General features: G+C 36.6%; 1 protein-coding gene across 10 annotated transcripts; it reads left to right on the top strand.

Annotated features, from left to right (window-relative positions):
- Positions 1–3,957: 3,957 nt before the first annotated feature.
- LOC103707271 (ubiquitin C-terminal hydrolase 12) lies at positions 3,958–24,720 on the top strand. Of its 10 annotated transcripts, none has more exons than XM_088721244.1 (33): positions 4,084–4,272; positions 4,429–4,470; positions 4,568–4,634; positions 4,816–4,966; positions 5,055–5,212; positions 6,177–6,442; positions 6,536–6,754; positions 6,829–6,937; positions 7,033–7,148; positions 8,643–8,741; positions 10,113–10,222; positions 11,712–11,786; positions 12,297–12,375; positions 12,466–12,612; positions 12,697–12,777; positions 12,867–12,986; positions 14,469–14,591; positions 16,991–17,068; positions 17,187–17,275; positions 17,361–17,469; positions 17,857–17,925; positions 18,015–18,125; positions 20,267–20,322; positions 20,430–20,607; positions 20,711–20,812; positions 20,891–20,962; positions 21,207–21,272; positions 21,749–21,814; positions 22,021–22,107; positions 22,582–22,698; positions 23,648–23,722; positions 23,818–23,904; positions 24,137–24,720. In XM_088721244.1, the coding sequence occupies exons 3-33, from the start codon at positions 4,586–4,588 to the stop codon at positions 24,176–24,178; spliced, it is 3,306 nt and encodes a 1,101-aa protein (XP_088577370.1). In that variant the 5' UTR covers positions 4,084–4,272; positions 4,429–4,470; positions 4,568–4,585; the 3' UTR covers positions 24,179–24,720. The 10 variants fall into 10 exon arrangements, with proteins under 10 accessions (XP_038985461.1, XP_038985464.1, XP_038985463.1 ...); XM_088721245.1 differs by having other exon boundaries at positions 4,088–4,272; positions 4,819–4,966; XM_039129533.2 differs by lacking the exon at positions 4,429–4,470 and having other exon boundaries at positions 3,958–4,272; positions 4,571–4,634; positions 4,819–4,966.
- The last annotated feature ends 1,101 nt before the right edge of the window (positions 24,721–25,821 follow it).

Below are 25,821 nucleotides of genomic sequence, written 5' to 3'. Positions count from 1 at the left end.
TAGCTACTTCACCTTGTAGCTCTTTTAGTTCATCTCAAACATTTAGGCTTTCAATAGAAAGTGCTTCAACGGGCTTTTTTCATTTGAGTGTGTCCATATAATGTTGACGAGTTAATGCCCAGTCACCTTGGACTTCACTGGCTCTATTTTTGGTGGGGAACCTCATTAGTAGATGGTAGGCTGATACTATAGCTCGAAAGGCATTCAGCCCAAGCCGGCCCCAAATAGTATTGTATGTAGAAGAGAATTGACTCTCTTCAACCAATCTATTGGGTTTGAACTTCCATTATTAACCAGAAACCTTTTTACATCATAATTTGAAATCGTAAGAAAGATTATAACAGCATCATCATGTGGAGTTTGAACTTCTTCAAGATCAGAATCGAAAAAGGAGATGACGTCTTTTGTCCTTTGTCTCTTCGATGTTGTATCCCCAATTCGGTCATCTTGACCAAGGCTTCTTGATGAGCTAGAGTTCCTGCCTATAGGGCCTCCGAAAATGGTGTTGATAACTCCTGTCGTTGGACGATTGTCATGCGGTTCCTCAGGAGGGCACCAATCTAGATAGGTTTCCTCCCAATCTCGACAATCATTAACATACCATCTAAGATGCCCACATCAGATGGGAGCTTCAACCTTATCCTTCAGCTGAATGCACTCCTCGGTGTCATGATCATTTATTTTGTTAGTTTGTCGGGGTTTTCATTCTCCGTGGTGCCCACAAATATCCTCAAGCTTCGATCTCCATAAGGATATGGGCTCTTGGGGCATTGAGAGGAATGTACCTCTCAAACTTTCGAAGTAGGCTCCTTGTCCGGTGTGAACTTCCTTCATCTCGTCAGGACCTTCTCCTTGGCTCATCCCTCTCATTTCTACTTCTTTTGTTCTTTTCGCCAAGTTTATCCCTCGATGACTCTTGCCAAGACATCAGAGCTTCTTCCATAATGGTATATTTTCAGCCCAAGCCAACAGCTCGACGAAGTCCTTGGAAACCTTTTTTCTGTCGAGATAAAAAGAAATGGATGACCTTAATGTGCTCTTCATAGCAGACATAGCGATCGACTAATTTAGGTCGCAAACTTCCAGTTTATCCGCATTAAAGTAATTGATGAATTTTCGAACGGACTCTCTTTCTCCCTACTTGATGTTTAATAGAACATCAGGGAATTGACGCTGCTTTCTACTACTAACAAAATGCACCATGAATAATTGGCCGAGCTTTTCGAAGGAGTGAATTAAGTCGGGCTAGAGTCTGGAGTACCAAAATTGAGCTATCTTTTGGAATGTGGTAGGGATGCTCGACAAAGCACAACATTGATAGCATCCTAAAGCATCATGAGAGCTTTAAAGCTTTCTAAGTGATTCAAAGAATCCGAGATGCCGTCGTAGGATTCCAATTGAGGTATTTGAAATTGAGGTGGCATTGGTTCCTTCATTATCATTTGTGAAAAAAGGAGACTTCAAAGTAAAATCAAAATCCATCTGCATGCCATGACTTCCGTCCTCTTAGGGCTTCAATTCGACGATCCATCTCCTCAATCTTTTGATCGAGGTTGGTTTCTCGCCAAAAGATGCACCTCTAACTGGCGAGGGGAAGAATAACTCGGAGTAGAGTCTTCATCAAAATGATAATTTGGTAAGTGGCACCTATAATTCTACTCAAAACTCCTTGGACAGGCATGTTGACTTTGCTGAACTTGTCTAGGGCTTCATGGATGAGAATGGTGGCTCGGAGGAGCAAGAGTCGGGATTGGATTCGACTCATTTGGCTGCCGCTAATTGGTGGTTGCCTATTGCAAATCTTGAAGAACAGCCATTAAAGTTTGTACCTATTGCATGAGTAGATTAAATTGCTCAGGTGTAACAGGTGCTGCTTGCTGAGGTGGAGGAGCATGTGGTGGACTTTGTCGGGAGACATTAGATTCAGATTGAGCTTGCCGATGTGAAGCATTAGACACACATTGATATCCTCTCGACTTCATGGCTAAAACTTCAAATTTTTCTTACACTTCTAAATAGGGATCAATGATCCTTTCTCTAGTGCCAATCTATTGCTACTAGAATCGGAGATCAGCTGAGGTCGGCTGAGTCCCGAGGTGAGATTGAGGTCGGTTGTAATTGAAGTGAAATGCCTCGTGCTGATGGATGGTGGAGATATTGATGAAGTCATTGGCTAGGCTTACAATATGCATATCCGACCTAAAATAAAAGTCATCTTGCCAATATTTTTCAGTGGGAAATCCTCCGATGCTCAAGTCAGTCGAATTCTATGAAAACAGTTGAAGAGAGAGAGAGAGTTTTTAGAGAGAGATTGGAATCGAGAAAGTGACTTACCTGAGGGTCCTCTGCTTCTCCCTATATAAAGAATGGGATCGCTGTTCATTATCGAGATTAACCAGTTGTGCAATACTTGCACGGTAACGGCTCTTCACAACATGCAATGTCTCCACAGTAACTATTGTCGAGATCATGACCACGTTACTGATGGGCATTAATCGCCTTCTAACGGTCTTTAATGGGACACTCGGTGCTTCCTTACTATTTAATTGGGACAGAATTGCACTCGGTGCTTCCTTACTATACCAAAGTCAAGAACTTCAGTCTACCCCCATGCGAGGTTGACAAATATTCACTATATCATATACATATGTATATATGCATATGCATAGGCTATACCATATCTATCTATTCACTCTTTAAAAATATAAAAAATAATAACAAATGATTAATATTCAAATACAGTTCTTATAAATTATGCTTAGGCTAATAATCTAATGCTCTCTCTTTTTGACTTAATGCATGTTGTTTGCATTTGATGCTTGGTTATCCACTAAATACAAAAAGAAAAAGCACTACAGAAGTCTATAAGAATTTAGTCAATTAATTGTTTGCTTTCATAGAGCATACCCTATAAGATGTTTCACATAATTATGTTTGGATATGGTAATTATATTAAGTCAAAAAATTATTATTGTCATGATATATATTTCTCACTGCGTGTTACCTTGCCTACAAGCGCAATAATTTCTAATCGCATCTCCTAAAAATGATCAGTAGATTGCGTGTTGCCATGCAAAATATTATATTATATGCTCACTTACGATAATTATACTTTGTAGAATAGGTTCACTTTCATCCTCTTATATGTCTCCCGTCATGTGTTACCATGCTTGTGGAGAAAATTATATTTGATCATTTCACTTGAAATATATATATATATATATATATATATATCACATTCGAACTTGTCATTTATGATTAAGCAAACAATCTAAAGTTCACTTTTTTTTACTTGAGTCAGCAAATATTGCTCATATATCCTCCTAAATCAATCCTCCATTAAATACAAAATATTAAACGACGCATAAATCTAGGAGAAATCCAATCAGCAAATTGGTTATTGCTACGGCGAATCTATACAATTTGCTCCAATACGATATTTACACTTAGTTGTATAAGATTACTTTTATCCTATTACATTTCTCTCTCAATATGTGCTACCTTGCTAATAACGGCAATATTCAATCACTTTTTTTTTCATTAATTTTAAAGAGGAAAAATGGTGCATAGATCTCGAAGAAATTTAGCCCATAATCCCCTACCACCTTGCTGCCATCGAGAATCGTACTCTGTTTGCTTAGATATGATAATCATACTTAACTAAATAACATTATTTTTTATCATATATTTGAAAAAAAAATTTATGGCTAAAAAGTAAGCATACTATGAATTCTTGTGAACCATCCGAGGTACATAAATTGTAGCAACTCTTAACCCAGGATGTTCCTTTTTGACTCATGGTGTCCATGCAGGACTAGTTCTCAACAGTTAGAGCGTGCATGACGTCGAGTGTTATTAAATTTGGTGCGATAACCGTTTTATTCCAGATCTTTCCATCATTCCATGTGCCAAATTTTTTCATTTATTACGTGCAATGTGGGATTTCTTTTCATTGACAAATTTTCAGATCCTGTGTGCTACATCGGACTCTCTAGGGATGGTCCGACTCATGAAATTCCCAAAATACCCATCCTCGAAATAAAAACCCGGGTCTTTTTCCGGAGCTCAGCTTTTTCCCCTTCTGTTCGGTGGCGTCGCTCGCTGCTGAGAGCCTTCGCTCTCTCATTCCTCCTCCTCCTCCTCCTCCTCCTCCTCCTCCTCGTCTTCTCTCTCGGTTACCGTCCTCAGCTGCCGGTCTCCGCCCCCTTCCGCGGCGCCTCCGCCCCCTTCACCCGCCCATCCATGACTATGATGACCCCTCCCCCTCTCGATGTACGTATGTCCACGTCTTGTTCCTGCCTCTTTTCATTCGATCTTCCTCGATTTCGTTCTCTGACGGACCTGTCCCATCTCGCTTGGCGATCCCCTGATCGGGCTCTCTGTTCGGTTCTCCGCCCTTGTTTTGCTGCGGTTTTGATCGTTTTCTAGGGTTTCGTGCCGGGTTGAGGCAGGTGAACGGGGGCTCGATCGGTATCCATTGACCCCGGGGTCGATTCTAGGGTTTCGATTAGGGTGTCTAGGTTCGGGTTTGCTGGATCTGAGCTCTGATTTTGTGCTTTGGCTTTAGCAGCAGGAGGACGACGAGATGCTGGTCCCTCACCCAGAGTTCGCTGATGGTCCCCAGCCAATGGAAGGTAAGCCCTGATCCTGGTTTGCTGCAAGTCGAGCTCTTGATGGATACGAATTGATTGTTTGTTATGCGCGGTTTTGGTGACAAATTAGCTTTTTTGTACTGTTTGTCCTTTCATTTGCGTGCGTTCGAGTTCTAGGGTTTTGATTCGTATCTCTGTTTTTATTGTCTTCTTTTTGCATTAGCAGTAGCTCAAACCGAAACTGCTACTACTGCTGAGAACCAGCAAGTGGAGGATCCTCCATCGTCCAGGTTCACATGGACGATCGAGAATTTCTCGAGGCTGAACACCAAGAAGCACTACTCCGACATATTTATCGTGGGTGGCTACAAATGGTATGTGGATCTTTCTCCTGACTTTCCCAGTGCGTAATTCATCATGAGGGTTGATAAAAAAATCTATTTTTTCTGTTGTCTATGACAGGCGGGTGCTGATTTTCCCAAAGGGGAACAACGTGGACCACTTGTCTATGTACCTGGATGTTGCGGATTCAGCAACCCTGCCATATGGCTGGAGCAGATATGCGCAGTTCAGCCTGGCTGTGATCAATCAAATTCACAACAAATATACAATCCGAAAAGGTATCTTTCTGCTAAGCAGTGTTTTTTTTTGAAATATGGTTTTCTTTAAATTCACATTGGCTACTAGTTCACTCTGGAACTTTCCATCTTCCAAGCCATATAATTGCATACATTTTTACTGTCCTGAAGTAATTATATGAATTGTCATGTTCTGTTGTCTGACCGTGATTCTGTGCTCAATTATATTGTTCATTTTGGTCTCATGATGGGGCCATCCTTCAATGCAATGTGCAGAGGCAAAAAGTTGTTTTAACTGCACTTTGTTTAAACATGATTTTCCACAAAATTTCTTTCTAGCTCATTGATTGCCAACTTGGTGAACAAGTAAAGAAAGCAAGTAACCAGGGGCAAGAGAAATCTTTTTCGGCTAATTATTGAGACTCGCTACTAATTAAAACTTACCGGTGATCTAGCTGGTTGGCTGCACTGAACAGCTCTGTGTTTAATTTTAGTCATTTCTTTCACACATGCAGTACTTTGTTGAGCTTTATATGAAAACTGGAGTGTGGATGTGCTATGTGCTTAGATGCTGCAGTCCTGCTGAGAATCGTGAAGATGTGGAGACCATGTTTGACCTTTCAGTTATATAGTAGAATACACGTTACTTCTACATGCGGTCTTGTTATCTTAATGTGCGTTGGAATTTGGCACTAATATGGTTACTCTTTTTTTCCACCAGTATGCATGCTTGTATATATGAAATTCCAAGCTATGTTGCTGTGACTTTTGCTTTTTCTTATGGTTGCAATGCCCTTAATGCTGTTACCTATCGCATATTGATGACATGGCATGCCTTTTTGTGTGTTTTCTAATTGGACTTGGGTTGTCATAGAGTTTGGATTTTACATCTGCGCCATTACTCTACTCCAGTTGGAAACATTTTTGAAAAATAATGATGCTTTGCCAGATAAGCTTATTTGTTTGATCATTGGACATGACGTAGTCTATTTTTTTTCGCTTGCAGACACACAACACCAATTTAATGCACGGGAAAGTGATTGGGGATTCACATCTTTCATGCCTCTAAGTGAAGTTTATGACCCAACTAGAGGATATCTTGTAAATGATACTCTTGTTGTTGAAGCCGAGGTTGCCGTTCGCAGGGTGGTTGACTACTGGACTTATGACTCCAAAAAGGAAACAGGTTATGTTGGCCTAAAAAATCAAGGAGCTACTTGTTACATGAACTCTCTTCTCCAAACTTTGTACCATATTCCATACTTCAGGAAGGTATGAATTCAAACCTTATGGTTACATGCTTTGCTTGCAATATGCTTTTTCTTATTAAGAAAAAAAGTTCTGTTTCTGAGCTGTGTTCTTCAGGCTGTGTACCATATGCCTACAACTGAAAATGATATGCCGTCGGGAAGCATTCCCTTGGCTCTGCAGAGTCTGTTTTATAAACTTCAGTACAGTGACAGCAGCGTTGCGACAAAAGAGCTAACAAAGTCTTTTGGATGGGATACATATGATTCTTTCATGCAGCATGATGTGCAAGAACTCAATAGGGTTCTTTGTGAGAAATTAGAAGATAAGATGAAGGTTTGACATCTGTACTAGGCTATTGCACATCACTACAAATGTGCACTTGCTAATTGATTATGTTTTGGTCTCAGGGAACTGTTGTGGAGGGCACAATACAACAGTTATTTGAAGGCCATCATATGAATTATATCGAGTGCATTAACGTTGACTACAAATCTAGCAGGAAGGAGTCTTTTTATGGTAAATAGATATTAAATAAATTGATAAACTCAATTTTTAAGCCTTTAAACTGCATATGTGCTGTAGATGTACTAAATGGACTATATCTTTTGTAGATCTTCAGCTTGATGTCAAAGGTTGTCGGGATGTTTATGCTTCTTTTGATAAATATGTTGAAGTCGAGCGTCTTGAAGGAGACAATAAGTATCATGCAGAACAGTATGGTCTGCAGGTTAGTTGGTTTATGTCTAATTATTTTGGAACTGGGATTGTGATTTGAAGTCTCATTCTCCATTGGTCTTGGATTAGCTTTAAGGTCATACATCCATCCTTTATGTACTTTGGATCCTGTAGAGTGGATGGGCTGATAAGATTTATGAAAACAAATATTTATATATTTTTCTACCAAAAGGAAATATCCAAACCATGTAGTTGAGCTTTGTATGATGATTTTGTATGTGAGATGGTGCATCTCTTGCAGTTTTCTTGGTTTCCTTGTCTTCTGGGCTTTGTTGGTTGAAATTCAAATTATTATGGAGATTTCATCTTAGATTCTTGTATTGTGTTAGGTTTGTTGTACTCATCAAAATGAGAACCTTCTAAATCTGAACCTGCTTGGCCTTCCTTGACAGGAGATCCTTAATATTTAGTTAAAAAAAATCAAGTCTTCTCTTTTCATCATAACATAGCCTTTTTTCACAACATACTGAAGATAATTGCTTTTTAGTGATTTGTTTTGGTATAATGCACTTGTTTATTGTAGCTTCTAGGACTCTCTTTAACTTTTTCCTGTTTCAAGCTTGTGGCTCTGGCTTCTAATTCTTTCTTTCATACACATTCTCACTAATCTCCATAATCAAATGATTATGCTTTCTGGATTTAGTGAACAAAGTGGCAGGCTAGACTTTTTAGGTATAATTGAATTTAATGTTAATTGTGTAACAACATCCTGTCAGGTACCAGTGCTTATTTACGAATCAAGGTTTTTGTAACTCTGATATCTTGGTTGTCTTGGTTGATGACTGATATTGAGATGAATTAAGCTGTTGGCTTCTTATGACAAGACAAGACGAAAATGGTGTACATCTGCTGATATATAATGACCAAGTTATTAGAACATCAGCCAACATAGTAGAAACAAGATTAGCTGATGCTTGATGAATGAATTTTATTCAATAATAATTAAGAATGCATTATAGTGAATTGAAGAATAATCTCCCTGAACAATGGTATCATTTCCTGCTGATAGTCTGGGATACAACAATGTATATCAGCTGAAATAATGGAGACAAACATTTTATCTGTATCATGTCAATGAGTGCTTTATGCTGATGAACTGATATCTTAACTTAGATTGAACAATGGTATAAGCTAATATATAGATAAAATCATACTACATTATTTACATGAACTAGATTGAATGACTTGAAAATGTCATTTGAACATCTATTTGTACGAGAACTCACGTCCAGTTTTCAACTATTTGCTATATATCCCATACATGGACAAGAAAGCAAGGCTATAAATGGTATGAAATCCAATCCGTTCTCTCACACAGTTAAATGAGTGGTCTTTACACTTTCTTTAAAAAAAACAATCATATTCCTTATTTATATCTTTCTTCAGCAATATGTTGCCACAATATGTTAAATTCTTCTTTTATAATTGAATATCTTAAAATCTTGAATTTTGCTTGAAGTTGAATCTTCTTTCCTGTCTATTTCAGGATGCTAAGAAAGGTGTTCTTTTCATTGACTTTCCTCCTGTTTTGCAACTTCAGCTGAAACGCTTTGAATACGATTTCATGCGAGACACCATGGTCAAGGTTGTTATTATCGAAATTTTTATGATTGTCTTCTTTTGGGCACCTTTGCCCTTGATTATGATCTATTTTGCTTGAAACACATGTTTTATATTATTTGACATGCTTCATGATTTGTTCTAAATGTGAATAAGTCTGAATACTTGGTCAGATATAAAGGGAGTGGGAAGATTGTAATCATTTTGTTGGTCACCTTTATTTCTGATTTAATAGCTACTGTCATGTTTTGCATCACTAATCTTTTGCAACATCGTGCATTGCAAATGTTTATGCAAGTCTTAGGCCATATGAAGATATTGGCATTGGCGTTCAAAAAGAACACGATGGAGAAATGTATACAAGTCCATTACCTGTCTATTGCTAGTGGAAACAATGAAAGCCTCATGTTCATGTTTTGAGACAAGGAAATAAAAAAGAAAACAAAAGGCATGTATGTAACATAAGCATATTGGTATAATGGATATGCCTTACTTTATATCGCCTCAGCCATGAGTTGCGAGGTGTTTTTGGAGAGCTTTGCCTTGAGGCACGAGGCAATGCAACACATTCCTCCATGGAGCCTTTTTGATAGTCTCACCCTATGTTCTTGGACTATTTTAAGTTGAGATGGTGATTATGGTTAACATGGAATTTTCACATGTAATTCAGGGACGAATCTATTTTCCCCAAGCATAGAAGGTAGTTCCTGCCATGCAGAAGTTTAAAAGTATGAATTTGTGAAGGGCCACTTGACAAATTAAGTTTGCTAGACGAACTGTTTGTTAGGTTGATGAACTTAGATGCATGATTGCAGTGATTATACTGTGTTTTCCATTATTTTCGAAAAAAAAATAAAGAAAATCTGCTATTCACGAAGGAATCAATATTATTTGTGTTCCTGAGATGCTAATGAATGGTGGAAAGCCTTCTTTACAGTGGCTGTTTAGACATTAACTATGCCTGGGCTCTAGATTGTTTTAGTCTGTTGCATACATTTTTATTGTGAAAGCTTCTCATTTTGCTTTGTTGTGGTAACAGTATTAATTTCTTACAAAATAATGTAATATGAGTATGAAATGCTTGCCTTTTCCTATTCTCATTGCCATTTTAGCTTTTTGCTAAAGTTTAATGGTAATTGTATAATAGTGCTGCTGATGGTTCAAACTTCTGGGTGGCTGGTGCAGTGGTTACACATCTTAGTCCTTATAGGACTGAGCAGGCCTGGGATAAGAATCATATATAAAAAGAACATCTGGTCCATGAAATTGTCCTTATTTGGTCTATTTTAATTTTGTATAGTTGACCTTTTTCCTTGAAAGCTTGGCTTGCCAATTATCTCTTAGATTCTTACCCCTATTGATTGACCATTGAACTGTCATATATATGTTGATGCAGATAAATGACCGATATGAGTTCCCTCTGCAACTAGACCTTGATAGGGATAATGGGAAATATCTTTCTCCAGAAGCAGACAGGACTGTCCGCAACCTTTATACTCTGCACAGGTAAACTTTTTGGAGATTGCTATCCATTAGACGTAATCATGAAAATCATGCATCTCTATCTACCATGAATGCTATAACTGTGCATCTAATTACCACAATCATGGCTAATATGGCTCTCCATATTAGATCCAAATTTACATGTAGTCACACCCCATATGTAAATACATTGATTTCATTTGCTTTGCACATGAATAGATGTTGCAACAAAGACAAGCTGCTGTGATATTTAGTATTCAACTAATATGTATTGCAATTATGCTTATATTGCAGTCATATGTAAAGGATACTCATATTGCATTCAACTCATATTACTTTTCCTACCAAAAAAAGTGTTACAACAGACTACTGACTGACTTCTGAATGGAGCCATTTTCAGTAGCAGTACTCTTTTGAGTTTGTTCTGACTATTCTACATTTATTTAAAAAACTGTTTAGATGTCTAAACAACTGTTAAAGATTTTAGCTGTAGTGTGCGTGAGGATTTTGCCCAATGAACCATTGTCTTTACATATTGTGTTCTTGTGTTTTTCATGAGCTTATGTTTGTGTTAATTATGAGGAATTCTCTTGAAAAATGGTGGCAGGATGTTATGCAGAAGTTCCATCAGAATAAGAAATTTGCCTAAAAAGGAACTTATCTAGGTGTACATAGTGCTGAAATAAACAAGCGGCATGCTTAACTAAATATTGTGAAGAACCCACTCTAGCATTTTATACAAGTGTTTCAAGGTACCTTACTCTATTTTTGACTTTGACTGCCAATTGGTTCTTTTTGTGGGAAGAGCATTGTGTTACAAAATAACAATCTTGGATGTGGGGATGTCTCATCTGGCAACCTCTTGCATGAAAGCACTGTATTCATTGGGTGGTATAAATCACAGTTACTGTGTCAGTTCATGTGGGAGGCCATGTATCCTGAGTTTTGTCATGTTTTCTTGGTGACCAGCATCGTAGCCATGTGCTATTTGACATTTGACTTTTTTAAGCCCAAATTTAGTTGACTACTTAAACAGGCAGCAGCTTGACAAACTTGGTCACCTCTATCCATCAAAGTAATAGATCAAGGATTGATTGATAGTAATGTTGCTCTGTAGATGCATTAATTCATGACACAATCAGGATAAGGAATTCTCTCATCTAGAAATGTTATGTTGGAGGATATGGAAGAACTCATGAGAGTGTCTTCAAAAGATACTTAAAAATGTTGAAATTTTCAATGGTATAGTGTGTCACAGATTGTGTTTAATGCATAATTGTGTATTTTTTTTTTGGTAAGTTTTATATTTACCTACTCTGATCATTGTGTACCATTAAAATTTAATAGTTTCAATATATTATTTGAAGTCAAATGTTGCTTGCTTGACTTTTCACTATTGGCATAATCAGTTATTCTGGTTTACAGTATTCAGGTCATCTGCATGATGCTATGCTATTACCTCTTTTTCTGTTATTTGACTTTTGAAAATGCATGCTAACTCCGTTTCATGCAGTGTTCTTGTTCATAGCGGTGGGGTGCATGGTGGACATTACTATGCTTTTATTCGACCAACTCTCTCTGAACAGTGGTATGTAGTTTGTCCGTCACCCTTGTTAGTTTCTTGTACCTACAATACTGTTGTTAGTGAGCCTTGTGTAAAGTTCCTGAGAGCAGCTTTCACTGAGAGATACTTTTAGTTATGTTCTGAAATTCTTCAATGGGTCACCTTATGTGGGTTACTGATAAAAGCTTCAACAGATTCCTTCTCTTTTCTGTATTAAACATACACTGGCTGGCTTGCATATGTAACATGAAAATATCTTTGATTAGGTGTGATCTTTTTTCCTGTTTGATTATGTGCAGGCTTAGCACTATCCTTTGCCTTCTTTTGTTTCTTATAACTTTACTAATTAATAAAAATAGAAAATTATTAGACACCCTTTTTTGATTGATGCCCTGCTCCAAACACTTCTCTTTTGAATGGACATAAGCTGCGTGCATCCATGAAAAGGAGCCTTTATTGGTGGTATCATCCTGCATTATTTTTGAGGGTGTGAACATGACTTGATGTCAGTAATTGAGAATTCTTTTTCTCCAGGTTTAAATTTGATGATGAGCGGGTAACAAAAGAAGATACAAAGAGGGCACTAGAGGAGCAGTATGGTGGTGAGGAAGAGGTGATTGATTTTGCCACCACAAACTTAAGCACTTTTTTTATGTTTCTTGTATCATTCTGACTTTTTTTTTTCCTTCCTTCCTCATTACAGTTGCCACAGACAAATCCTGGCTTCAATAACACTCCGTTTAAATTTACAAAGTATTCAAATGCATACATGCTTGTTTATATTCGGGAGAGCGACAAGGAGAAAATAATATGTAATGTGGATGAGAAAGACATTGCTGAACACCTCAGAGTATGATAATTGCAGAGTTTATTAATTCTTGAATTGTTTCATTACTTTGAAGGATTGCACATAATATGCAATATATTTCTTCAGATAAGATTGAAGAAAGAACAAGAAGAGAAAGAACACAAGAAGAAGGAAAAGGCTGAGGCTCACCTTTATACTATCATAAAGGTGTGATGTCTTAGCTGACTTTTATGATTGACCTATATTATCATTTTTGCTTTTACTGGTTATCAATAAGTCTTTCTGAATGTGTTTAGGTTGCTCGAGACGAAGATTTAGCTGAACAGATAGGAAGGGATATATATTTTGATCTGGTGGACCATGATAAAGTTCGCAGCTTTCGTATTCAGAAACAATTGCCTTTCAATGTTTTCAAGGTAATGTTTTCCTGTAATTGCTGCCTCAAATTGAGTAAGCATGCTGGTGCTGGTTTTCAGTCCTTTACTACTGCATAAGCAAAAGTTGGTAATAATTTCTTACTACCAGATGCACAGGATCAGTGTATTTTGTTATGATTTAACTATGGCCTTTTAACAGTGTTTTGCTCTTTCAATATTGAAATGTTGATGGGTTTGCTAAGTGGATCAATTTGGACAACGTAGCTGCACTTTAGGTTGAATGGTTGATATATAGGATTTTGTCTTCTTTTAAGATAATAACCATGTAGCTTGTTATAACATTTCAAACCTGCAAAAAAATATATATTCTTTTTGAACTATAACCGTTTGACTGGTTATTCCATCATTTTTAGAATTTCAAGTGCACAAATATTACGGGATCCTTGTTTTGATTGATAATTCTCTTTATTCAAGATGATCCACATTCTCATTGTGCAGCTTCAAAATGAATTACAAGGCTAATACGCAATTGAAGTTTAAGTTTTGGTTGCATTGCAAACTCACAATTTTGTATGCTTTGTTCCCTTTTTTCTGGTTCAGGCTCAAATGTTGCATCATAAACTACAATTGAAACAAATTACATCTGGTAAATATTAGAAGAGAAACATTTGGTGCATGCTTGAATTAATATTGACTAATTGAGAGTGCACTAATTCTAGATTGCAGTACACTATTAATTGGGCATATAGCATTTCAGGTGGTAATTGAGACACATAGTATCAGATGCAAAAGAAAAGCTCACAAACCCTGAGGCAGATAGTATCAGATGCAAAGAAAAGCTCACAAACCCTGAGAAAAATATCTATCTTCTTTGATTTTCAAGAAATGAATTACTTTGATGTCATTTGATTTAGACAAAATCAAGTATATTTAGTGTGAGAAAATATTTTCAATTGAACCAGTCATGTTTCTCTTAATGGACATGAAGAATGGTCGATAATAAACATCTCGATCAAGTGCATTTTGTGTGAGACAAAGAGTTTTCAATTGAACCTGTCATGTTTTTCTTAATGGCTATAAAGGCTTCAATTAGTTGATAGTAAACATCTCAATCTCTTCGGCTATAGTGGGCCAAATAAGACATTCTAGATATAACACATTGTTGACAAGAGTATAAGCTATGCCACTATTAAAACATTTGTTTATTTTCTCATACTGTTGAACAATGCACATGTTTGTGTCAATGATTCAACATCCACTTTGTAACCTGAGATCTTACTTGCTGCAATCATCTGCATGACTTTGACATGCATAATAAAATTCTGGGCTCCTTTCTAGTGAACTTTTGGACCTGGAGTTTCTTGTATATTTTTGTTTTGTTTGTTTTTTTTTCTTGGGGGTGGGAGAGGTAACTGGTATATTTTTGTTGGAACGTTGTTGTGCAGTCTTCATAGTGTCTTAGTTCTCTTATTCTCATGCCTTCTGGTAGAATTTTTAATTCAACATCGAAATGATGCACAGGAGGAGGTGGCAAAAGAATTTGGTATCCCAGTTCAATTTCAGCGTTTTTGGTTGTGGGCCAAGCGGCAAAACCATACATATCGTCCCAACAGGCCATTGAGCCCTCAAGAAGAAGCACAATCTGTAAGTAATTTCTTGCTAGTTTCTTTTTGTTTGCTGGTATAGGGGCATCTGCATTGCACATGTAAAATATACAAAATAATTACTTATTAAAAAATAATAATTTCCCTTTATTCAAATATAAGAAAAATAATTTGCAAATAAATTTATTTCATGCATCTTTGACGTAGTTTATGAAACCAAGTGGATGTAAAAGTATAAAATGGATGGGAATCAGCTTGATTAGTTCGATAAGCATTCGTATGCATGATTAGGCATTGGTATGTGAACTTGTAAAGTACACTTCATATACATAATCATTTTTTATTAATTATGCTTTTATTTTATATATTCCCATGTAAACAAGATATCCTTAGTCGATTATTTAACACAGTAAAAAACTAAAAATGAATACCAAAAGTGATAAAGTAATGATATAAATTAATTATCACTATTTATAAAATTGTATTAAAATTTGAATTATAAAAAATATTCGGTGCATGCATCACATGGCTCCACATTTGCTCGTGTGTTCTTGTATGAAACCTAAATGCTTGTACTACCTTCTTGAAGCTTTGTGAAGTGTTGTTGATTTGACCCTACTGTAACCATTCCCAACCTTAATAAATATTTTAACTCATTAATCATTTTCTAAGAGACAAAGAAATAATAGAGGTGCACATCCGTAGTTAGATATTTATATGTTTCTTTATCGGAACAATAAAATGTTATTGGATTAGATGATCATGCTCTACAATTGTTCATAGTAGCTTGAATGTGCACCATACATGCCAACCTCTAGTATCAATGAAAAGTGTGGTTATAAATTTTTAGCCTATATTCACTCTTTTAATTGATGATTAGATAAAAGTAGGAAAACTATAATAAAGTGTATGTTTATCATGTTCACTAAAAATTGCCATGATGTATTCATATCCATCCATTTAATGCCACTGTTTCTGGATTATATGGTAGGGATAAAAATAACAGCCATTGTGATGGCTCAGGAGTCCTCTCAATATGGTATAACACAATAACTGAATTTTATTAACTGTTGTAATTTAGCCATTATATAAAATAAATGATGTAGCCATTGATTGATATTTCAATGTTTATTCTGGGAAAATAATATTTTCATTTTATATAAGTAAAATTATATTTTAAAACTAAAGTATTCTTAGCATTTTTTTATTTTTGGGATTGAGGACATCATCATGTAGTTATGTGTTATTTTAACATTATTTTCCTGGATAACAGTTTATGTGCATTCTTTTTTTAATATTATTATTTGGGATGGATTGCATAATATTTTATAATGGTTTATATGCCCTTTTTTATAATATCATTTCTCCCAGAAACCTGGCATTGCCTGGACTTGAAACAGAGATCTTCAGTGTGTTATAGTGAGATTATAACCAACTATGCCATGACATCCTACATGATAATATGACAACCAATTACACCCAGAAAACAAAAAGAAAATCAACTGCCCCATCCTAGCTGGACTAAAATTTGAATGCTAGGATGAGAAATTGAGAAGGGAATATTCCCCTCCTTTTAGTATAGGGTGATATATTTTTGTGCAAGAAATGGTCCCTCATTAGGTGAGGGTCCTGTATGCATGCTGATTTTGTTGTTGCTGCTTGTGGTGTTATGAGCCCACTAGATGCAACTAATTTATTGTGACTTGCAGTGTATGAGATATCCGTTACATATATTGTTTTTGTTCCATAAATTGTTTTGTCAGTGCATATTAATTTTGTTCGATATAATTTCTATTAAATGTCACTCTATATTTGCGACTCAAATCTGAATTCTCTATGGTTTATTCTTCTGTTTGTTGGTTAGAATTTGGTTGTTATGTTTAGCATATTAGCATTTTAAGATTTGAATGGCTCCGGAAACCAACACATACAATGAATGTGCTATAATGTTTTTGGCATCACCAGTCATTCATCACACAATTTGTGCATTAAAACTCAGATCAGTTTGTGGATGTTGACCAATCCTGCAATTGAAATCTATCTAATTTGACAATAATGCACCTGGAGATTTTAGTTTTTAATGGTTCCTGCCAACATGATTTGCATTTTGGAGTTGTATTATGACACTGTAGGCATCAAGAAGCTATCATTTATTCAATTGGTTCTCTTGTCTTTTCTTTTCTTGTATATAACATGATGTGATATCTGCTTATCTCTTTTTGTAGCTTGCTTTCTCTGCTTTGTAAACATATAATTTCATGGTGCATGTTGTTTATTCAAGTGGTTTATGTTTTTTTCTTTTTCTGCACATCGTGTAATGTGATACGTTCTAATCTCTTTCTTCTTTCAGTTTTCTTCATGCTTGATGTTTCTACATGTGTTTTTTTTTGGCTCATTAATCAGCAATTTGGCGTCTTACCACTCTCCATTTCTGTGTAGGTTGGACAGTTAAGGGAGGTATCCAACAAGGCACATAATGCTGAACTTAAGTTGTTTTTGGAAGTTGAGCTTGGACTGGTAACCTTTTTTGTTGCTTCTTTGTCTTCTCTAAATTTCAATTTTCTATATAATACATAAGATAATGGCACACTTCATCCATGTAACTATCTGCATTCCTTTTCTTTTGATTGTTTAGGATTTGCGTCCTCTTCCTCCACCCGATAAGACTAAAGAGGATATACTACTTTTTTTCAAGCTTTATGACCCTGAGAAGGAGGAACTTCGGTATTCATTTATTGCTTTCCCTGCCATTAGTTTTATAATGTGTTTTCTTTTTGCCTTCACTTTTTTTTTTATTTCATAAACACAGATATGTGGGGAGGCTCTTTGTGAAGGCGTTAGGAAAGCCATCAGAAATACTGACAAAATTGAATGAACTGGCTGGTTTTTCACCTAATGAAGAAATTGAGCTTTACGAGGTTTGTATTACGTCCTTTATAAAAATTAATTAATTTAAATTTCTCATATACTGCCTGTGTTCTTATAATATATACATACATAAATGCACAACCAACATTTAATGACAAGTGTGTAGTCCAACTTTATATATCACACTTTCCATCTTGTATAGAGAAGTTTTTATCTTTTTACCATTGATATAAATTAAGATTCATGCCCTTTAGCTATTGAATTTACGCATGCCTAGTACTTTATCACTCCAAAAGGGCGCTACCTTGTTGGTATGAACACCAATGCATATCAGTGGTCAAAAAATTGTTGTCGTAGACTGAAAAGTTTAGCAAGAAGTGTATAGTCCAATTCAAATAGTTTTGTGTTTTAACCTTCTTCTCTTTAATGTTATCCAGGAAATAAAGTTTGAGCCAAGTGTTATGTGTGAACACATAGAAAAAAAACTTACATTCCGCTCGAGCCAGGTTTGTCTAGCACATGGATATAATCATTAGAAAAGATGCTTTTGGTAAAGTGTGCACTGGCTGTTGACTTTTTTTTTTCCTTCCTGTAGCTTGAGGATGGTGACATCATCTGCTACCAGAAATCTCCTGCAATAGATAGTGATGACCAATTTCGCTATCCTGATGTTCCTTCTTTTCTAGAATATGTTCACAATCGACAGGTATCTTTTCCTGGGACATAATTTTATATATCAACAAGCCAACTTTTATTTCATCATTTTTTCTAAGCCTATTTTACACTTTGGTCACTTTTATGTATATCTGAGTTGTCTTATTGTTGTTTCTTAAAATTTCAAAGTGGGTGGCAGAAGAATTGTAACATCTTTAACTCCAATATTAGGTGCATTTGAAGCTGATTGCTAACAAATATAATGTAATTTATTCAGAAACACATTCTTTTGGTTATCTGCGCCTACAGATATGGTTTATAGCATGCACATATATATGTGTGTGTGTGTGTGTGTGTATTATTTTGTTCAACTTCCCTGGCTTTTCTTAAGCTGATGGACACAAAACTAGAGCTTAGGTGTTTGTTTCAGTTTCATCTTACAATGAAGAAATACAGATAGCTGCTAATGTTAGTCTTTGCTTTTGAGTCTCCTACCTTTGGATGGATCTAATGAATTAAGAACATTATGTGGACAACAAATGTAAAGATAGAAGGTGTAGCATGAATTTATTTCAGTTCTCATGCTTGTGACTGACTCCTTGATTATCCTTACTCTTGCTAAACAGGATGCTGGTGTTAAGAACTTGGGGTAACTAACTATTGAAATTTATATAATTACAAGCTTGCTGGCAATAACATGAGCAACTCATCGATGCTTTGTAGAACTTGTTAATTTGTCTGACAGATATTACTCTTTTGAGACTTTTAACCTAGGTTTCCCAGTCTGCGAGTATTGTGGATTGCAACTATCAGTGTTCATGGGTGACTAAAATGCATGATATGTATACACTTTTCTGCTTTGATATGTAAAATCTTTTATCTATTTCTGGTACTTGCAAGTGCAAGCGAGCAAATCATCCGAAGTGACAGCCTTTCTCTCTCATGATTTGGCTAGAATCATGGTATGCTGAACCGACCGGAACCGTGTCAGCACCGGTCCGGTACGGCGTATAATTTCTGTTCCGACCCATTTTGGATCGGAACCGAATGATTCTGTACGTCTATTGGTGCTGGGCGGTTCGCACCGGCCTAAGCGCAGGCACCCCGCGCGCGGGGAACCGTGCTCGTGCGCGGTTTTCCGGTCCGCACAGGATATTCAATGCCGCAGGATATTCAATGCCACTCTGCGGCATTTAACGCGCATCCGCACAACATTTTTTTTTGTCTTCGTTGGTACAGTACCGGTTCGGTTCGGTACTGTACCGGTGCTGACGCCCACCGGTACATCGGTACAATCAGTACGGCGGACCTTGGCTAGAATAGTTGATTGATGTTCTTTATCATAACATTCATGTTCTAAATTTTACTAGGAATTTAATGATTTGATCCATATGGATTGTTTAGTTAGATTAGCTAATAATGTACATGTTCTCTTACAAATTATTCTTAGTCTTACTATCTGATACCTTTTATAGGGCTGTTGATGGGTTTGGTACTCCTGAATATTGCTCAGGGAACTAGTTTGGTGTTTATGACCATCCCCTCTGGGTGATTTTCAAAGAAAAAAAGAAAAGAGTAGGGATTGGGAAAGGATGCTGACAATTAACCAAGACTGCCATGTGGCATATATGTAAATTGAAAAGTGACGACTAAGATGGTGGCATCATCTCGCTGTGTATGGAAATTTATGTGAAATATTACTTGTTATATGGAGTGAGTAAAGGTACATAAAGATCGGTATTTAGTGATAGTATGATCATGAGTTGACTTTAGGTGTTACTGAGAACCTAGTAATTCTCTGTGACCTTATACAGGAGCACTTATCCTTCTGCTTCAGGAGGGAAGGAAAAACATTATAGCTTGATCATATTTTATATAGAAAACATATTTTCTTGCTTTTTTCTTTCATAATATATTTTCTTTATTCCAAAAGGTTAATTGTCTACGGTTCTTATTTTAGTTGACTTGTAAAATTGGTCATGATTTATCTTTTCATTTGTACTTATTTTATTTAGTTGTCTACTATCTTTGCATGTTAGACTGTTGCAAAGCTTGCATATCCAATATGTTAGAAAATTTTGTGACCTTGAATACTTTGATGGAATTTGCTCTTTGGCTTCTGGTTATACATTGAAATTGGTCCCTTAATGTCATTCTGAACCTTTATGTCTGAGCCTTTTATTACGTCGATAGGTTGTGCATTTTCGGTCTTTAGAGAAGCCAAAGGAGGATGATTTTTGTTTGGAATTGTAAGCAATCAAGATCTACGACTTTTACATTGAGGAAATTTTTATGATTAAATTCACTTGTTTTAATTCAATATCCTGATTGGTGGCTTCCTTGTTCCGTTCTAAAGGTCAAAGCTTCATACTTATGATGATGTCGTTGAAAGAGTTGCTCACCAGCTTGGTCTGGATGATCCATCAAAAATTCGGCTTACATCTCATAACTGTTACTCTCAGCAGCCTAAACCTCAACCTATCAAGTACCGGGGTGTAGAGCATCTCTCAGACATGCTGGTTCATTACAACCAGGTCTTTCATCTACTTGAATACTTTTTGTTTTTCGTTACAGCTAAATTTTGTAAATATTGATGTTGAAGTGAGGGCCTAATGCATACTAATTTACTTATGACAGACTTCTGACATATTATATTATGAAGTGTTGGACATCCCTCTGCCAGAATTGCAAGGTTTAAAAACTCTTAAAGTTGCATTCCATCATGCCACGAAGGATGAGGTAATTTTCTGCTCATGGTTATCTTTGTATTTTTTATTATCTTTAACTCAATGTTTCTTAAAACTTGTTGATTTTCAGGTTGTAATTCATAGTATTAGACTGCCGAAAAACAGCACAGTGGCTGATGTGATCAATGACCTGAAAACAAAGGTGACACATGCAATTATTGCACAGTTGTTTTGCCTTCGTTTTGTTCTAATGGGAATTGGGGTAGTGATGGTATTTTTATATAGTATTATATAGTCAAATAACCTTCTTCTAGCCTGTGAAAGCTTTCCAATATGCATGGATTATACTTCACAGTTGCAAACTTGCAATTGTATCGTATTTGTTCTTATGTTGGCTTTGATGAACATTTGCTGCCTTGATTCCATTTGACTTTGTTTCTGTACAGGTTGAACTGTCCCATCCTAATGCTGAACTCCGGTTGCTAGAGGTCTTTTATCACAAGATCTACAAGGTACTGTGGTGGCCTCCTAAACAAGTGCCATAAAGTGCTATTCCGTTTTAATACACCTGTATATTCTTACACATAGCTCAGTCATAAATCGGATATAATTCTGCTAAGCCTGAGAGTCCTATAGAGAACTGGAAGAGTTCTAAATTAGTCTAATTGACATTTTATGTTTGTAGTTCCTCCCTGGGTTATTCCATTTTAACGCATGTATATTCTTACACATTACTTGGATTAGTCATAAACCAGCTATAATTCTTCTGATACTGAGAGTCTGGTAGAGAACTGGAAGAGTTGGAAATTAGTCTAATATTTTATCGATTCTTTAACTGTTTGAGATGAATAATATTTTAACCTGGATACCCAGCCATATGGTTATTCGAGTTATCTTCAAGCATTTGAGATTGGAGCAGTACAATGATGAGTTTATTAGTTTTCAATTTAACTAGCTGCCTGATCATGCTTGTATCTCTTCCTTGTAGATCTTTCCACCTAATGAAAAGATAGAAAACATAAATGATCAGTACTGGACATTGCGTGCAGAGGAGGTAAGTCGTAAGTCACTATTCTGAGTTTGTTGTTGAACCAGACTTCTTTGTTAAAATATAATTCACCTCTGGATGATATTCTGGATTATCTGCTGCCACAGATAGGCAGTCTTTTTGACCAGAGTATAATTTCATTCACGATACAGCTGTTATCTGAGTAATCATATCAATGTTATTTAAATTTATATTTTTGCTCTTGCTGACAGATTCCGGAGGAAGAGAAGAACCTTGGTCCCCATGATCGCTTAATTCATGTTTATCACTTCATGAAAGATCCAAATCAAAATCAGATGGTGAGGATTTGAAATTTTTTGGCTTGCTTGTTTATTGCTTTTTGGTGAATATTTAGATAGACAAGTGGTTCAAGAATCAAGGAAATTTATGACCCCTTGGCTTTGTTGGTAGTGCCTGCCCATTTTGTCTCGCCTGCCTTTCCGGTCTGTCCTTCATAGGGCACACATGTCTATTTCTTCCTTGTAGTTTTTAAACTGTAAACAACAAACATGGTTGCCTTCTGCCAGTGTCTTGAGACATAAATATCTTTAAGGGGGAAAACCCTTGCATTTCAATTTGTTTTCATATTAGTATTGATTATAAATGTTCTCTGTTACATCATCTGTCTCTTGATTTGACATGTCCTTTTTTTTATCTTACCAGCACCGACCCAAATGCTTCCTTCCTTTCTATTTGTTATAAGATCAGTTATATGTCTTCTTAGATTTAGTTTATGAGCATGGTATGGACAATTTTGTTTTTCATTTTAACAGCAGGTTCAGAACTTTGGGGAGCCTTTCTTTTTGGTTATTCATGAAGGTGAAACTTTAGCTGAGGTGAAAGCTCGGATCCAGAAAAAACTCCAGGTTCTTGATGAGGAGTTCTCTAAGGTAACTTCTACCACTTTTCTAAATTCTATTTATAGTGTTTCTTGCCTATTCCTTAAAGCTTTGTGTCGTAGTAGTTTGGTTCTCTTCAGAACAAAATACTACAACCTTGTTGCTCGCGCCCAATACTAGCAAGAGGTCTCACTCATTGTCCTTGTTAAAATTTGTACCTGTGGAGCTAACTATTCTTTTCCTTGTTTCGTATTTAGGAAAATGACAACCCTATGCTTGCACTTGATATCTGCTTCATTATTTTTCGGCTTTATTGCATATGATGCTCTTTCTTTCCTATCTACTTAACACTAGAAGGGCATGTCACAGCACCTACTTTGTTGCCAGAGGCTGTCTTGTGCTGGCTTTGAGCTTTATGTTGGGTCTCATGAATAAAATTGTTGAAGGGCAAGTGTTAGTCTGCCATGTACCCTTTGCAGTATCAGTTAATTCTCCTTAAGGGAGGAGATAGCGCTCCTCAAAATTTTGCACTCCTCAAAACTACAGAAGTTGAGAGTTCAAAATTGTTCCACTAACTTGGTGTTACTAAAAATTGATTACAATTTGAAACCTAGGAGGGCTTGGCTTAACTAGATTGCAAGCAGGAATGATATTATAGATTATTTTACCCTTTGTAATTTATAGTAATCTACTTGCAAAAGCTGGAACCTTAATTGTTGAGAACAATTAATTGCAAATTTTTGTACTGATACAGTTTATGAACTTTATGCATAATGATTTGTCATAGAATATAATGCTGCTGACTTGAGCCAACTTTATGCCTCACTGTATGTATCATAATCGAAAGACATTGTATGCACATAGAAAGAACAAAGGAAAAGCATGTAGCCTGAATTTCTGATGCATTTAAGAGATTGTGCATGTTATTTCTTTTATTATGGTGCCTAGCACATAGAAGTTGCTGGTGTATGCTGATTTTACTAAGTTTTCATTTGCTCAGTGGAAGTTTGCATTTTTGTCACTGGGTCGCCCTGAATACCTTCAGGACTCAGATATTGTGTCCAGTCGTTTCCAGGTATGTATTTTCTAGTATAATTAATTTTGCTTCCTTTATTCTGTTCTAAAGACGCTTTATCTTATATTCTTCTTTATCTCATGTTTATTATATAGCGAAGAGATGTCTACGGAGCTTGGGAGCAGTACCTTGGATTGGAGCACTCAGACACTGCTCCAAAAAGGGCTTACACAGCAAATCAGGTAGAATGCTTCCAGTTTATGATGTTACATCATGATCTCGTGCTTCCTGACTAATAGAATTCACCTCTAAAAGATTGCTAAAACTTCATATTTGCCTTTCATGCTTGAAATTATTATTATCATCACTTGTTTTGCAGCAAAATTTCTTCTGATTCATTTTGATCACAAATTTGGTTCTGAAAAAGCAATATAGTATGATTCTGATTTTCATGACTTTTCTTGACCTCTGCAGAACCGTCACACATTTGAGAAGCCAGTGAAAATCTACAATTAGGAGTCCGTCAACCCCTCCTATGGGTTATTTATCCTGAACATATGCCTTTGCGTCTGCTTGTAAAAACAGGAGAGGATGAAAGGTGGATCGTTAATTACAAAGCAGCAGCTGAGAGGTGGGGTTGCAATATTCCTGGCTTATTGAATTTGTTGCTGTTGTTGTTCATTCGGATTCTTGTTGATGGGGAAGTCTATTGGACTGCATGATAACGATACTGCCCATTATGGGCTGTCCTGTCTTTTTATCATGTCCCCCACTAGATAGAGGTTGCCTTTATTTCCAGTGTAATTTAGTACATAAAAAAGATTTTGAATTAGGGCATGTATACAGGGTATAGTTGGTTCCGACTCTTCCGATGTTTATTCTTGCATTGTTGCCATCTATCTTATTCTGTTTCTTTTAGTTAGGGGAAATGGGGATTGTATAATCTGGCGATTGGTATTTAATGGCTTCTGAGTTTATCAGTTGTGTAAAAGAAACAACTGCCCCTCTCTTCTTGAATTCAAATGTTGGCCTGTACAGGCCGTTGATCTTTAATTTAATTATTTCTTGTGCTAGATGACATTTTGCCCGTTTTCTTGGCTGTGACTTAAATTAAGCTTTTGCCTTTGACCTCACGATGCTAGATATTAATTGGGGTTTTCGAGTTCTGTCCTAAGTACCTTAAAAATTGAACTTTTTAATTGGAAACTCAAGCATCAGGACTGCTGATACTCTGATGCTTTCCATCGCGAGGTATTGTTACAGGTCTAATTTGGGCCGGTAGAATAATATCAACATATTCATTCCGGATCCTGTCTGATCCAACTTGAAAATTCAGATTATTGTAAAAAAAATTATTTTCTTTCTTAACGTCTTTTTCGGTTCTGATTTTGGAGAAATCTTTATTTGTTCATTTCATCATCTCCGTCCCGTATTTATTTATTTAAGTATAATACTCTTGGTCAAATGATTCTGTTATTGACCCCAAAAACGGCGGCCCAAAAGTCTTTTCCAGCAGGGCATTCTGTGGGGGGCCTGCTGCTGCTTCGGCCGATCAGCAACCAATATCAAAGAATTAAAGAGGGAGAAGTCCTCTCGTTCCAGAATACTTGGTTCCAGGGATTGGCATTAGCAGGAGGTATCGAAACTGTCGGCTCGAGGGATGGGGCAATATACCTTCTGGTGATGGAGCTAACAATAATAGCAGGCATGCCGTACGTCTTGCCAGGCCCAAGTCTAAAAAAATTAGAGGCGGTTTCGGTGCATTATTTGCTGACATCATTGCAGTAATATGAATCATTAGAGTGGCAGGCTTACACCGGTACCTCAATCTGAAATCATAAGTAATTCCGGCTTGCTGGTTGCCGAGGATAATACGAGAAAACGGTACAGATGTGGCAGGCTCGGCACGACGCGCAAGGGAGTAGTAGTACTGTAGTAGTTGCCCTTTCTTCCGGCTGCCGTGTTTCGGCTGGCTCCACGGCTCGGCTTCCGTGCGAATCATTCCATCATCCGTCATCAAGCCGGAGATCCGAATACTTGTGCTCGTATCTACCACTAATTCAAAGATTGATCGATCTAACTTCTAAGTCCTTGGTGGCGTTGCCTTAATATTTCTATCTGTTTTTGTTTTATTATAATCTCAAATTTTCAGTTCAATC

This window comes from Phoenix dactylifera, chromosome 5 (assembly GCF_051530095.1).
Source record: "Phoenix dactylifera cultivar Ajwa chromosome 5, Ajwa_hap1_PhDact_Kaust_v1.1, whole genome shotgun sequence".
NCBI classification, from domain to species: Eukaryota; Viridiplantae; Streptophyta; class Magnoliopsida; order Arecales; family Arecaceae; genus Phoenix; species Phoenix dactylifera.
This window is presented reverse-complemented; position numbering and strand designations above follow the sequence as displayed.

What these genes read in the sequence shown, in the direction of transcription:
- LOC103707271 (XM_039129530.2), top strand. Translation starts at nt 4,243, where the DNA reads ATGACTATGATGACCCCTCCCCCTCTCGAT. An exon ending in AATATGTTCACAATCGACAG is followed by an intron (nt 18,126 to 20,266) that starts GTATCTTTTCCT and finishes TTACGTCGATAG; the next exon opens with GTTGTGCATTTTCGGTCTTT. An exon ending in TGCTGGTTCATTACAACCAG is followed by an intron (nt 20,608 to 20,710) that starts GTCTTTCATCTA and finishes TACTTATGACAG; the next exon opens with ACTTCTGACATATTATATTA.